Source organism: Ciconia boyciana, chromosome 4 (genome assembly GCF_034638445.1).
Source record: "Ciconia boyciana chromosome 4, ASM3463844v1, whole genome shotgun sequence".
In the NCBI taxonomy this organism is placed as follows: Eukaryota; Metazoa; Chordata; class Aves; order Ciconiiformes; family Ciconiidae; genus Ciconia; species Ciconia boyciana.
In genome coordinates, this window is record NC_132937.1 from 47,969,199 (window position 1) to 47,983,721 (window position 14,523).

Sequence of the window (14,523 nt, forward strand, 5' to 3'; positions counted from 1 at the left end):
AACAAACCCTGGTCCCTGCAAAATCTGTTACAAGAGGTTTTCAAGTTAGTAGACTTCCCTAGTCCCAAAGGATTTTCAAATACTTTTTTTGGGGAGTTATAATCTGTTTTCCTGGTGATAGATAGACCCAGGAAGGCACAACTTTAGCTCCTCTTTATTATGAATTATATGAATATAATTATTATGAATTATATGAAGTCATTTTTAATGAATTTATTATTATGAATTTATTATTTATTTTTATTATTATGAATATAAATACATTCAGTTTGTGTAACAGTATAACCAAAACCCATACGAAATCACATATCATTGTGTTTAGGCACCAGTTAAACACAGAGGATATCCTGCTCTAAAGATGAAACAGTCTTGGGGGAAAACATAACAAAACAAAACCTATGCAAGCAAAATTTGATTAGGAAATAAAGTGTAACTCAATGGAGACCTATACTGATGGGCTCCCGAGGCATCTGTATTGCAATCACTAGCAGTCTTGACTGCAGAGCCACTGGCAAACACTGCAGGCTGAGGTTTCCAGTGTCTACACTTCAAGGTTCTCCTTCAACTCAGGTTGCAGTTTTATTAATTTTGGTTTGTTTCATTCTGTTAGCAAATTTTGTTAAGGAGGGAGAATCTGCTTTTTCCAGCTACATAACTGTTGGCTGAATGCTAGCCTTTATCCTACAACAGGAGAAAGGCACATGTTCCTTAAAAGGAAATCCCATGCTGCTGCTCAGTTCTGACTCAACTAACTTGTCAAGAAATGAATTCGCTCCATCTCCAGATCAGATCCACACCAACCTGTGCTGAGCCACCTGGATGAGAGGGTTCAAAGGCCTGGAACATTTAATAGAACCACAGGCAGTGTGGAGATTGGTGCAGGCATTACTGTTCACATGAGGCAATCAGCTTCATTAAAGAGTAAATTAAAAAATTACTTAATCTTTCTCTATTTGCAGAAAACCTATCAGAAACTATTGAAACCAACAAAACCAGAATAACTCAATTTGAAAGATACAGATGAAAATCTTATGCGCTACATGTGGTTGATCTGTGTATATGCTACCAATATAGGTAAGCAATACAGCAATACCACTATGTCATCTTTTTTTAATCCAAGTTTTATTGCCACTGCACCTCCGGCACATGCACCTCCATCATACGAACCAAGAATCTGTCAGGTAGAGCACTGTTCCTGATCCCTGTAGGCTATAAAGCGGACTTCTTCACTGTCTTCTCCTTGTACCACTTGGATGGGATCCCAGAGAGCTGTTGGAAAGCGTCAGTTTACCAGGCCCCTGGAGAATGCTATGGAAGGGAAACAGGGCAGTTATGGATACAGAGGAGGGGGGAGCATTATCTGCTTTTATTCCTCTCTGTTTTATAGAAGCCCTTGTACTGTGTTAGTCACTGTAGTGTCTGAGTGCTTTTCAGTTGCTCAGCAATTGAACTGATGCAGGTTCTTATGGGTTATTTTCTGTGGGTTTTTTTGTTGTTTTAATTTTTTTATTAGTATTATTTTTCCTCTGGGTTTGTTGTATGATGCAGCATTTTGTACCTGATCAAGAACACAGGGGGCTGTTACAGAAGGTAGGGTCAAAGAAGTGCATCTTCCACCAGGAGCAGTGTTCAGGGTAGAATTCAGTGTCTGGGGAAGCACATTTTGCGTTCTTAGGTATATGCTCCAAAAGCAGACTTTGCAGAAATGCATTATGGCGTTTTTTTAGGTGCTCGCTACTGTCTCTCTGAGGAACAGTTATCAAGTGAATGTCTAGAAGGGGACAAACTTACACTTACCATTGGGATCCTCAAAGCCAAGAAATGGCTTTTTTCCTAGGTTTTTTTTTCCAAAGTGGATGAATCAGAAGCGTGTCCTTTTGGGAGCTGAATCATATGCAAACCTGTATTTACAGGTGCTTGTTCCTCTTTTCTCCTCCAGGGAGGAGGTATTCACTCATATGACTCAAGGAAAGAGGTTTCAGAGAATGACTATAAATAATGAAAAAGTTTCCTTCAAGAGTGTTCTTTGTGCCATGTATTTAAAGAAAAGGCATGTTTTTTAAACTGAAATACGTTTTTCTCTAAGGCTGGGCCTACACAAAGAGAAGGAGAAAAACTATTACAACATACGTACTTATCTTTAAACATGAAGAATCTTACATCCTATTCCAAAAGTCAAAGTGAAATACACGCAGACTGCCTGACTTCACAGATTTGACTTAAATGAGTAACTTGTTCTAATTTGTTCTAATTCGTGAAGGTTTTGCAAATAATCCCTCCCACCCTGAACACAGAATGTGCTTTGATTTTATTTCCAGCTGAAAATGATAAATCTAAATCCAAGTATGAGAAGTTTTGAAGTAATTACAACAAAACTGCTTCTATAATTTTTACCCGTTTGAAAATGAAAATGAAACAAAATCTATTTCCTGGTCTGTATGCTAATCCTACAATTTGGAACACAGAATTGATCAAGAAGGTAAAACTAAGCCTTTTGCAAAGACGGCAAGTTTTGTAACCTGCTTTGAAAAGCAAAATAACTCTGAAGGAAAATTGTTACAACAGTTTTAAAAGTCACGTTTTGTGTATAATTAGTGGTATTTTTGTCCATTATTTGGGAGTATGTTTACTAAGTTTAGTGTTTTACATCCTCGTTTAATTTAGGATTCTGTGGTTATGCCTGTGTTACTACACCCTACACATATTTGTGCTTGACACAGTGTGAATATGTGAAATGAAATGTGTAAACAGGATGTAGATTAATGAGACTTCAATCCTTTTAAGTTCCCACGTGTCACAGGCTGACACTTCTACCCAAGTGTATTAACATGCAAATGTATGGCAACTGTGTATGGTCATTTAGCAAAGAAAAATGAAAGGGGGATGTTTACATGGTAATAAGATGCAAATCTGAGATGCTGACAGTTTTTGGGTGCAGATGCCTTTGAAAGGACTTGTTAAAAATTAACAGAGTAGCAGGAACACTGTTGAAAGTAATGAACAATGCTGAACAGACTAGTGAAAAAGGGTATTTCATAGGACAATAGTGTTTCTTGCTATACTATGCTAAAATGTGTTTAATTATAACGGAAGACAAACAAAAGTCAAAATATCTGGTATCATCAGATAAGCTGTAAAGTCTGGAGTCGTAACGTAGAGTGGACTTTCGCAATCTCGTCAACTGATGGTGTGCTTTATCAGTCAAGAGTTTGGCAAGTTTTGCAGGTGCAACTAGACCTGACCCTGACAAAATGTTGAAACTTAGTAATATAAGGATTTCCCATCTATTTCAGTAGAATTCTTTGCATTTGCAGGGTTCTGTCGACAGAGATCTTGATGAGCAGAGTCTTAGATATGCAGCGAGCGCAACCAACACAGTACGTGACTCTTGTAGTCTTCTAAGCGTTCTGGATACCAGTGGTATATTAGGTGATTATATTTGGGAGGCATCAGAACATTTTTATTTTGCAGTTTGTTTCCTCTCCCTGTTTGCCAGAAGTTTTCAGTGTCACTGCAGTACATGCTTGTGTGAGTTTTCCACATTGCAGCCTGGAAAGAGAGAGACATTAAAAATGAAAAGCAAATTATTAGAGGATGTAATACCACAGAAACTTTCAGTGAGATTAGGGACTAGATATACTAGAAGAAAACATGGTGTAATTGACCTTATTTCAAAATCACCAAGTGTCCTTTAAACTGCACGTTCAGGGAAACAAAATACGCAAGGCAATGTACACACGGAGTTAAATTCTAGTTCAATTGGCCTCGATTTTGTTTTCTGTAAGATGATGTTATATGACATGGGCATACTCTTTTCTTCTGCACATAGAGTAAAAAAACCACATATAACACTGTAGAAATGACAGTGATAAGCTTGTCCTTAAAGAATGGTATTATACTGACAGCACCAAATGGTTAGCTGACGGTTAACAGCTTGCTTTGAGATCACTGAAAGTTATGAGCACGAGCCTGCTGGTAGTTTTGAGACTCATCATCTATCAAACTTTTACAAGGCTTTTTAGTTCTTCCCTGTCCCAACTTCTGTTCTTCCGTTGTCTGCCAGATAAAGACTTCACAAGTACGTATTTGTAGGTCAAGTCCTCTGACTCTGGTGTTCTTTCCTTAACTCGCCATCTTTTCAGGTCAGCCATCAAGCTCTTCCTCTTCTTGCTCGTCTGCAACAGACAACCTAGTTCCAGAGCTCTCAGATGAAGCATGCTTACTTGGCATGGACAAGAAAATTCGGAACAAACTCATCATGTAAGAAGTTACTGAAAAGTGTACATTTGCGAGGTCGGAACTGTGCAATAAATCCTGGGAGCTGGGACGAACCGGCACACACACGCATTGCTTAAAAAGAACCCGTGCGTTTTTCCTTTGGCCCAGCTAACACACACACTACTGTGCAGCGAGACCACAGCAACGATGCACCGCTTTTGTTTACCACGGCTGAACAAGGCAAGGTCTGTCCCTCAGACTTGCGCTCGCCGGTCCGAGGCCCTTTGCCTCACTTCGGTTTTTACCTCACAGCGGCTCCCACTGGCGAGGGCAGACGGAAACTTGCGAGAAACAAGAAGCCCTTGTTCCCCAAGGGACCGGAGGGCGGGGAGCGGGGCAGGAAGCAGCACCCGCCTGCACAGGAGGTCCCCCTTCCCGCACTGACGCAGCCCTGGTGCCCTCTCCAGCGCCTACCAGGCAGGCTGCCGTCTCCACGGGCCAGCTGCTCTGTGCTGGCTCTGTGCTGGCCCTGCGCTGGCCGCGCTGCCGGCAGCCGACGGGGCTGACGGCCGCCCGCCAGCACGGCCTGCCCGAGGCCAGTGCCGTCCCGCCGCAGCGGCGGCCGCCGCGGGGGCCCGCCGAGGGAGGGATCTGCCCCGCGAGCGGCGGCGCCCTTCCGGCGGGGGAGCGGAGGGGGGCGCCCAGCTCCGCCGCGCCGAGGCCCGGCCGGCGCCCCGCCCCGCGCGTCGCCTAGCAGCTGCGTGATGACGCAGGCGGCGGGAGCCTTGCGGCTCGCGTCCCGCCCAGCCAGAGGGCGGCTGCCCCGCCCCTCCCCCTCCGCTCCCCCGCGCGGGAGGGCGGGGCGGCCGCGCGGAGGCAGCGGGCAGAGCGCGGCTCGGCGCGCCGCTGCCGCTGCCGTTGCCGCCGCCGCCGCTGCCGTTGCCGCCGCCGCGTCCCCCGGCGCCGTGCATGGAGAGAGAGCGGGCGCCGCGGGGGAAGCTGCCTGCGCGCGCCGGTCTGCCCAGCCGCCGGCGGGGTGAGTGGGGCAGCGCCGCCCGGCGGCCGTTGCCCGCTGGCCGCCGCGGCCGGCGGGGGTAGGCGGGGGAGCGGGGTGGCGGTTGCACCTCGGCGTGTCCCGCGTCCCGTCCCGCTGACGGCGGGCTCCGCCGGCCGGACCGAGAGCCGCGTGTGGCGGCTGCCCCTGCCCGCACCCCGCGGCGCGTGAGTGCGGGGGGCCGAGAGGGCGGGGGTGCGCGGCGGGGCTGGCGCTAGGCAACGCGGCGGCGGGGCCCCGCGGGGGGCGGCGGGCGGCGTTCGGCGGGACAGCCGGCCCTCAGGCCCTACCTGGGGAGGGAGAGGGGCAGAAGGGCTCTCGGTCGGCACGGAAGGAGGCCCTTCTTGTCTGGCGGTGCGTGTGCCGGTCACTGTTGTGTCCCCCCCCCGCGTCAGCGGCGCTGCCGGGAGGCTGGCCCGTGGGGGACCTGGAAGTCCGCCGTCCCTCTTCTGGCTGCCGCACCTCAGTGGAGGTGGTGCATTTTGCTGGAGAACTTCCTCGAGAGTACTTACTTGTGCCGTGAAAAAAAAAAATAGTCTCATTGCAGGAGCAGGGCAAACAGTCACAGAAGCATCTGTGGCTTTTCTCCGTATGTCTGTATTGAATTTGCTTCTGGGTGGGGAAATGTTTCCCTAGATGTGGGTTATGAATTAATGAATTTCATTTATTTTCACAAGAGATTTTTTTTTTCTTTTAGAAAAGAATTGCGGATAAAACTTATTCAGGGTTTTTTTTTTTTTTTGTGCAACTGAAGTCTAATTAGAACCTGATTGGCTTTGTCTTCAGATTTCCCCTTCTCACCTCTGCAGTCTGTGACAGGTGAGAAAATAACACCTTGCTTTGGTTGTTCGTAAATTATTTGTTGCCAGAGAGACATAGACTGTGCTCTTTTTGGTTGTTGGGCAGAGGGAAACATAATCGGTAAGATTGTGATGGCTACTTACAGTTTCGAATGTGATTTTGCACTTGAGATTAGTTGCTTAATGGTCAGTGTTTCTGACTCTTAGCCCTGTACAGCTTTCCAATTTATCATCTACTTCGCCACTGGTTCTGTTGTTAGTCAAATTTAATATATATGTAGTTTAGGTGAGAGAAATATTTTTAAAGCTTGTATTTTATGGAGAATCAATATTGACAGGAGATTGTAGAGCAGTTATGTGCACTGTTAAAAAGGATAGTTTGGATCAGTTATATGGATTAACTTCCCCCCCCCCGTCTTCCTAGTAATTGATATGGGAGTAATATTGTAGTGATGTTCCTTGGGTATGTCCGTTTATCTTCTCTGCTTAGGGTTGGTGACAGTAAATTGAGGATTCAGTGGGAACACGGTAGCCATCACTGTCTTCTGCTTGATGAGGATGAGTCCCAAGTGACTTCAGTGGTGTAAATGGACAATTTTGTAGTAAACAACGTCAGTATTACAGTGTGAAATGATAGGGATTTTGAGCAGTGGTGTGCTTTCCAGAGAAGCCTTAAATCTGAGCTATTTACTGAGTTTTTAATTTCCATAAGTGCCAACGACAACAACACAGGGAAGTAGTGTTTGCTGCTGGGAGGGGAATTTTTAATGAGCAAGAAGTTTACAGAATGCAGAAAATAGTTCGACATTCTTGTTGATCAAATCAGATTGACTGGAACTGCAGAATGGAAAATGAAAGAAGAATGCTGCTGCTTCTCACATGTAGCTGTTAAGAGTGCTGATTGGGCTAATAAAAAACAAAGTTGAAATCTCTGTAGAATAACCATTTCCAAACTATGTGGAGTTAATGTTATGCATGACCACAGAATACTACTAAAGTGAATGTCACTGCCATCTTGTACCAGCAATGGCATCTTCTTGCTGAAGTTGTAAGAAAAGCAGTTACTGAACAGGGTTGCCATTTTTGCCATTGGTCTGTCTGTCTTGGCTCTGGGGCATTTTTACAGTATGACCTTATGTAAACAAAAAGCTAAGTGATGATGCTTGCAGTTACAGGAAATAATCTAGCATCTCGGCTGAAAGAACCTTAAGAGGGAAATAAACAAGATTCAGAAATACAGTAATATTAAACAGATACATGAAGTAAATGGTGTTAGTTCTGGATAAAAGGGAACTACTATCAAAAGTTACAAAACTATCATTAAAAAGCAGATTAACATAATTAAACATGCAATAATTAAAACAATATTTGTTTTAATGGTGTTTTGAAAAAACAACCAATGTGGAAGAAGGCAACCAAAATCTCATGGCATTTTAATAAAAATAACTGGAGCTTTGACTAGGAGGTTGAACTAGATGACCTCCTGAGGTGCCTTTCAACCTGAATTATCCTATGCTATTATAGGCTAGCATTTCTGTTATAAGCCCTCCGCCCCCCCCTTCTTTTTACCTAGGCTTGTATGCAAATATTAACACTGTTATTAGGTAATACAGTTATATTTTTTCCATTTAATTTAATAGAACTGCTGTTTCAAAGCCTCTGACCGTAGCTGTCCACTGATTTCAATGGGTTCCGTATGAATTCATATGTCCACCCACAGCGTTCTCAGCATGAGCCCAGTAAGATGACTAATATGAGTAAGACTAGCAAGATCTGAGTCAACATTTGAGCTCATGTGTGGATTTGTATTTCTGTAACTTGTTTCAGATATGATTTCTTTATCAGAAGGTAAATGAGGAGCTTTTTTTAATTTCTGATTATTCCATGAGGTAGATCGGTCTTTATGGAGACTTGAAAAACAAAAATGTGTATATCCAATGAAGCTTCTTTATAGTAGTTCTGCTGGAAGAACTATAATCAGTTTTATTTGCTACATACAAATAGCTGCTTTCTGTTGCATGCTGTGTTGATCTAGAGGGTACATTATATCTCTCACTTAAATGGGTTATACGCCTTGCAGTACAGTGAGAGCTACAAGATACAAGTGTAAGGTATCTTGTCGCTGTCACTTGCAACCTGTGAGATGCTGAAAGAAAAATGGTGATGCCTCACTCCAGTGCTAAGCTCCTTGGGTTATGCAGTACTGAATGCAGAGAGATCTGATTCACATGGACAATGATATAATCTCCTTGTGTTATTGTGGGCATTGAGGTACAGCTGATTTGATCTTTAAAAGTAATGCCTAGCTTGCTTTCTGTCCTGTTGACCTGTACTAGAAAGCAATGTTCTGTGGAGGAAAATCTAGGTGGTACTTGAGTAGGCAAGTAGAATGACTTGCCTGGAAGATAATTGTCCATCTAATTTTGGTTATGCAATCACTGTATCACACAGTCAAACATGAATATTTAAATCTGACTTATAGAGAAAAAAAAATCTAATGTGGTGCAGCCAACTATTGATTTAAAATCAATACAAGCATTGTCCTTTTATGATGTGAGTTGTCTCTGCATCTGTGTCTTTGACAGTGACTTCCCCAGTAGTACTACACAGTTCCTTTTGTTGTTAGTAGATTGCTTTTTAATCATGGTTGAACATTTCCTTTTATTAGGAAGAGAGGCATTAGCTCTTGATGTTTTGATTTTTCCATACCTCTGTCCCTTCTTCTGGGCTTTCTTCTGTTTTTTTTTGGTTTTTTTTTCCTAGTATCTTTAGTATTTGTCCATAGCTCAGATAAATCTATGAATTGATTCTGGTTTTCTGTGTTTTGTTTGATGTCACAAAAGACAATATTCCAGGTGGAATGAGAATGTTTTTGATCCCATTCTTTGTTCATTGGAATACTTTGTTTCTTATCTTGTGTGTGCCTGTGTTAAGCAGAGATTCTGTTGAGCTGCACATCCTGTGCATGGTTATTTTGTTTATCTGCTTACATTTGGCTTAAAATTCAGTGCCATGTGGGAATAGCTGTTAAGTTATTCGTTCAGGAGTTTATTACTTTGTATTTGTTGACATCAATGTTATCTGTCTTCTGTTTTTTCGCTTGGATAGCTCTTAATTTTGATCCTGCTCGAGTCTCATGTTAACCAGTTATCACCAAAGTTGTTTTTAGGTTGCTGTTCAATACTTTCTAGTAAGCTGAAGAATATATTCGATGCCAGGCCTAGGAAATAGAGCTGGTATTAGGTATTGAGATTACTACTAGGATTTTGTAGTTATGAGCAAAATGTTAATCATTGTTCAATGTGTTGTGCTACAGCGTGGGTTTCCAGCCCTGTGAGAGATTTTTAAAGTAAAAAAAACTTTAATTTTTAAATGTCTAATCTTGCTACATATAAATATACAGTAAATTTGGTGCCTGTATTTCTCAAACAATTTTTAGAGGCCTCAGTTGTTCGAGTGCATTTAGATTGGGAGCCCTGTTAACTTCAACATGAAATTATGGGGTTGCTTGCATGGATTCTGTTATAGAGATAGGGCCGCAGGTGGTGTCTGAGTTTTACTGAATATGTCAGGTAAAACTTGACTACGAGACTAATGTAAGAGCATTCGAGGACAAAGGCTATTGGAAAACAACCATTAATTCCTAATAAGAGAGGGGGATTTGTGAGTTAAAAAGGTGCTTTGGAAACCTATTAAGATAGTCAAATAAATAGGAGGCTCTGAGGTTATAAAGACAAAACGCTCTTAAAAATACAGCTTTCATGTTGGAGGATGATGTTCAGAAAAAAATAAGTCTGTTATGTGTGGTATAGTTGGTGTAGTGCATACTACAGTAGGCAGTATAAGCCAGCAAAAATCTTCTCTTTTGCAGCATTTCCCAGTTGTGGTGAATTCTGACATTCTTTAACGTTTGGTGCTGGTTCTGCAAAATGTAGCAATACTGTATTATGGTTGTTCATGAGTTAGCTACAATACACTTGCAAGGGACAGCATTTCCCAGTGCTCTCTCTATACTTCTCTCTGAAGCAAAGGAGCAAAAGGTTGCCAAAATGCAGAGGGGAAACAAAGCCGCTTACGTGTTTGTTGCATCCCATCTATACGAAGGAGTACTCCTCTGTGCTTGGAAATCAGGAGTTGGGACCAAGTAGCAACTGGTCTGTATGAGGGGGCATCCCCTCAGGGACAAGCAGAATCAAAACCATTCTTATTCCAGTCCTATAATTTACAAAGGTAAAGAAGGCAAAATGTTATCCTCAGAAAATTGAGGGAGTAAAAGGAGTCAAATTAAGTGAAACTTTTAAAAACATTTCCTTATAGTTGAAGGAATCAAAATTGAACACAAAGCCAAACTATTTCCGTTTTATAGGTTGCATGAAGACTGCCAAGAGGATTGGTGAACCTGAAAGCTTGCATGTTTTTCAAATTTCTCATGAAACTACTAAAGACATTTCCTCTCACTATGAAATGTACCTCACATGGAAAGAACTGCTTCTTGTACAAAGTGATTTTGGAAATTGTAACTGGCATTTGTGATCTTATTCCTGACACTATTTTGCCGTACTTTGCAGCACTGGCAGTACAGGTTCTCTCTTTGGATTCTTTTTTGAACCACTAGAAGCTTTATTTTAATATGGAATATATTATCGCCATATAATAATATGTACATAGAAATGTCTTCAGTTTTTATTGTCTTGTGAAATCAGATTTAAGCCAGTTCTACAAGATTGTACTCTTTAGAGTTGTGTGAGATTTGAATGCCTAGTTCTGTGTAGTAAGATCAGTGTTAATATGCAGTTTTTAAGCAACAGATTTATTTTTATTATATTGACAAATTGTCTGCTGTGCATAGTTTTCAGATTTCTGCACTGAGTGAAACAGTGACAGTCCTTTGTTTTTTCTATATTTTGATAGCTTGAGGTTTTGCACTTTGGAGCAGTAGAAAGCAGACTTCTACCTACTTAGCAACTGATGGCCAAGGGACAGGAGAATTACTAAAGCTGGAGAAAATGGGTGGGAATCCAAGCAGAGAAAGAGTTTTGGCCTTTCTGTCAGGAAATATAAACTATGAAGTCCCAGAGATCTAAGAGTAAGGTAGAGATTGTAGTTTCATGATGTGTGTTAAGTGTCCTCTTAAACTGTTCCTAGTGCGTGAGATGTTTCTTTCCTCAGCCTCTCACAAACGCTGGAATTTGCTGCTCCCTCGGTTTTGTAAACACAACAGCTCTTTGTAGGGCTGTGCTGTAAACTGTATCACAACTGTGACCTAAGTGGAAATAAAATTATTTTTTTCTCTTTTGGAACAAGTGGCACGAGGGAAGGGGAATGGACAGGATAACTTCTTAAGCTGGCTTGCAGTGCCAGAGAAAATGTTGTGTAACCACATCCTGGATAACCCCAAAGATGGACTGAGCTACAAAAGAAGTTTTGGGTTCCCAGTGGAATCTGAGGACATGGGATTGCACAAGACCCAGATCTGCAGCTGTGGGCAATAAAGCATGTGTCAATCCAACAGCTGGCTCCCAAAAGGTTGAGACTTTGGAACTATTCTAACAACTGTGTAAATAGGTGCATGGTTATCTTTTAATTGCTTTATACCTGGGTCTTCATAAACCTTTGTAACTATGCTGTCTATCAGGGGGTTTGTGAATAAATACTTCTGGTTGCTTTTATCTTAACCTGCCTTCAGTTAAAGGTGATTTCAAGGTAGCTGGCTAACATGACAACATTCTGTTCCTGTGAGTCTTTTGATCCCTAAAACTGGAGCCTAGCACACTAAAATGGTGTTTTGGGCATTGAAAGGATGATGGAGTTGCACTGAATTCCAGTGAGTATTTTGGAAGCATGCTTGCAGAAGTTAGGAAGAAGCATGTTAGACTTGAGTTTGTGATAACAAAAATGCAAAACTGTTAGGACTTACAGGCCCTGTGCAAGGTGGATATAAAAAATGAGCTGGAATCTTCACTTTTCATTGGTATGCGTTGGCAGACCTAAAAGCAGTGTGATGAAATAGACTCAGGTCAAAGTGAAGAATAAATAAACCAGGAGGTTTATTTGGTTGAGGTTAATGAGATTACACCAGTATAAGTTAGAACCAAATCAATTTGAAGCTGCGTCTGCAATATAATTGCATGTGTGATTGTAAGACACATGGATGTACCTGAACTAGCTCATATTTCAGCAGCTGGAAGCTAGAGCAGTGTAAATTGCACAGGACACTGAAAATTTCACATTTCTTTTGCTACCCAAGCTGGTTCAGGTATATTAACAATGTTTAGAAGGATATCTTTCGACTGCAGCAGACTTATACCATAATTTTCTTGGGCTTTGGTACTTTTCCAAGTCTGTTTTCCAAGAGCTCTGCCACTTGCTCAGGCTGATAGCCTATCAATATTTTTGCCTGTGAACTCACAAAACTGAGTTTTAAACTAACTTTAGAATGTTAAAATGGTTTTACTTTGTTTTGTAAAAAAGATTGTAATATTTGTCAATTTTATGGTGGTTCTGTGAGTTTTGACACATAATTTTTTGGAACTCTTGAACCTGAGGTAAAAATTTTTGGGTAAGTTGATAATACATGGTGTCTCTTTTAATCATTTAAGGTATTATGCTGTGATTAGAAGACTGTGCAAGGTGGTGAAATAACATTTTTTACAGTCAGAGTTTTTAGAAGGAAATTTGAAGTTTGTCACTACCTGATGTTACAGCAAGTTAACCAGATGCCATAATATGCTAGAAGGCATTGTCTGTCTAGTTTCTTATTCCTGCAGTAGCCTTGTGGACTGCTCTACCAACTTCTGTGAAATATCTTTGAGCAGCTTTATGTTTAGATTACTTGAAGGCATTTCTGGAAATATGGAAAAGCTTTACTTTAAACAGCATGTAGGGCACATGGTGCTTTGTGTTAATGTGTCAAACTACTTTTCTCCTTCTCCCACATCTTAAGTCTATCTTGGCTAAGAAACCCAGTATTGTTTTGACTTGCCACAATGTAGCTGAAATATTTCTGATGGAGAATGCCTAAGGGGAAGTCACCTCCAGTGCCCTTTATCATACTGTTAAAATAATAAGTTAAATATATGTGGAGCCAGGAAAAGTGGTGGACTCTTTTTCACGCTAAGGGCACATGCAGAAGGAAAGCAAGAGCATATCATGCCTGATCTTGGACAGGCGGTTAATATAGATGAAAAGGATTTCTTTAAATTACTGCTTGTTTTAAAGAAAACTATTTGGAGGTTGTTATTACAATTCTGCTAAGGCCTAAATTTAGTCACATAATGTAACTTTTGATTAAATAGAGATACTGTATTCACAGAATCACAGAATAATTTAGTGGGGAGGGGACCTCAGTACGTTTCTGCTCCAAACTCCTGCCAAAAGCAGGGTCAGGAACGAGGTCAGAACGGGTATCAAGGCTGTATCCGGTCAGGTTGTAAAAGCCTCCAAGGATGGAGACAACACATCCACTGCCGGGCTGACCTCAGGATGACAAACCTTCTCCTTATATCCTCTCTGAACCGCTTGTGTTTCAGCTTAGGCCTGTTGTCTCTTGTCCTGTAAAGAGCCTGGCTCTGTCTTCTGCATAACCTCCTTGTTGGTACTGGGGGCTGCTGTTTGGTTCCCCCAAAGTCGTCTTTTCTCCAGGTGAACAGGCCCTGCTCCCCCCCTCTGTCCTCACAGGGTCTGTGCTACAGTCCCCAGCTATGTTTGGTGGCCTCTGCTGCGAAGTTGTTCCTGTTTGTCAGTGTGTTTTCTGTATTGAGGGGATGGGATAGGGCCTGGATGCAGGATTTCAAATTCAAGTAAGATCTGAATATTGGCAAAGTTCTAAAGAAAAGCCAGGACAGTAGGCAGTCAGAGACTTTTCAATAACCAAACTGGGAACATTTTCCTCTCCCAGTTTATGTACAAAACCAACCATAAGATGGTGAGATACATTGGTTTTAAACCCTTGAAGGACATTGTGACCAGAAACAATCTGTTCAGTTCATATAATTATAGTGCTTGCCTTCTTTAATGAACTGCTCAGTTTGAAATGTAAAATGTGTTTTGATAAATTTATTTGGTTATGTAGCATTTCTTTAGAAGTGTTGTATTTAATAATGTCAACTGTAGATTTTTTCTTTAGTTTTATATATGTTTTTGTTACATTTCAGTTTTCTAAATGTAAGATGCCAAAAATAAGTTAAAAATTACTGTCTTGAAAACCATAGCCAATGTGCTTGTTAGCATAATGTAATAAATTAAAACTCAAAGTCTAGATAGAACACATTAAGTTCTATCACTTCTTACATAAAAATGCAACATAATATGTCTTGTTTAATTAAAAATAATTTAGTACAAAGAACTATTTGATGGCTTCACTGATTAAATGTGCGGAACAACAGCTTAAAAAATAAATGTGCAAAACAAGTGATTTATATTAAATGTTCTCTTCAATTTCAATCATAACTT

At 41.4% G+C, this 14,523-nt stretch overlaps 2 protein-coding genes across 6 annotated transcripts in view; one reads left to right on the top strand and one right to left on the bottom strand.

Annotated features, from left to right (window-relative positions):
• Nucleotides 1-342: 342 nt before the first annotated feature.
• Nucleotides 343-6,880, bottom strand: LOC140651456 (uncharacterized). The gene is made up of 3 exons (XM_072860930.1): nt 6,764-6,880; nt 4,693-5,419; nt 343-3,549 (listed from the first exon to the last, which is right to left on the bottom strand). The coding sequence occupies exons 1-3, from the start codon at nt 6,878-6,880 to the stop codon at nt 3,509-3,511; spliced, it is 885 nt and encodes a 294-aa protein (XP_072717031.1). The 3' UTR covers nt 343-3,508.
• The window catches only part of JAK2 (Janus kinase 2), a 94,358-nt gene continuing 84,948 nt past the window's right edge, over nt 5,114-14,523 (top strand). For 2 of the 5 annotated variants that reach the window (XM_072858729.1, XM_072858722.1), the window contains exons 1-2: nt 5,114-5,254; nt 5,970-6,091. The gene's annotated coding sequence lies outside the window, so the exon portion shown is untranslated. Of the gene's footprint in view, nt 5,255-5,423; nt 5,440-5,969; nt 6,092-14,523 lie in introns of those variants that run through there. The other 3 variants (XM_072858726.1, XM_072858724.1, XM_072858725.1) reach the window with 3 other exon arrangements.

What these genes read in the sequence shown, in the direction of transcription:
- LOC140651456 (XM_072860930.1), bottom strand. Translation starts at nt 6,880, where the DNA reads ATGTCGAACTATTTTCTGCATTCTGTAAACTTCTTGCTCATTAAAAAT. An exon ending in TTATGGAAATTAAAAACTCA is followed by an intron (nt 5,420 to 6,763) that starts GTAAATAGCTCA and finishes GGGTGCGGGCAG; the next exon opens with GGGCAGCCGCCACACGCGGC. An exon ending in TGGAGACGGCAGCCTGCCTG is followed by an intron (nt 3,550 to 4,692) that starts GTAGGCGCTGGA and finishes CTCTCTTTCCAG; the next exon opens with GCTGCAATGTGGAAAACTCA.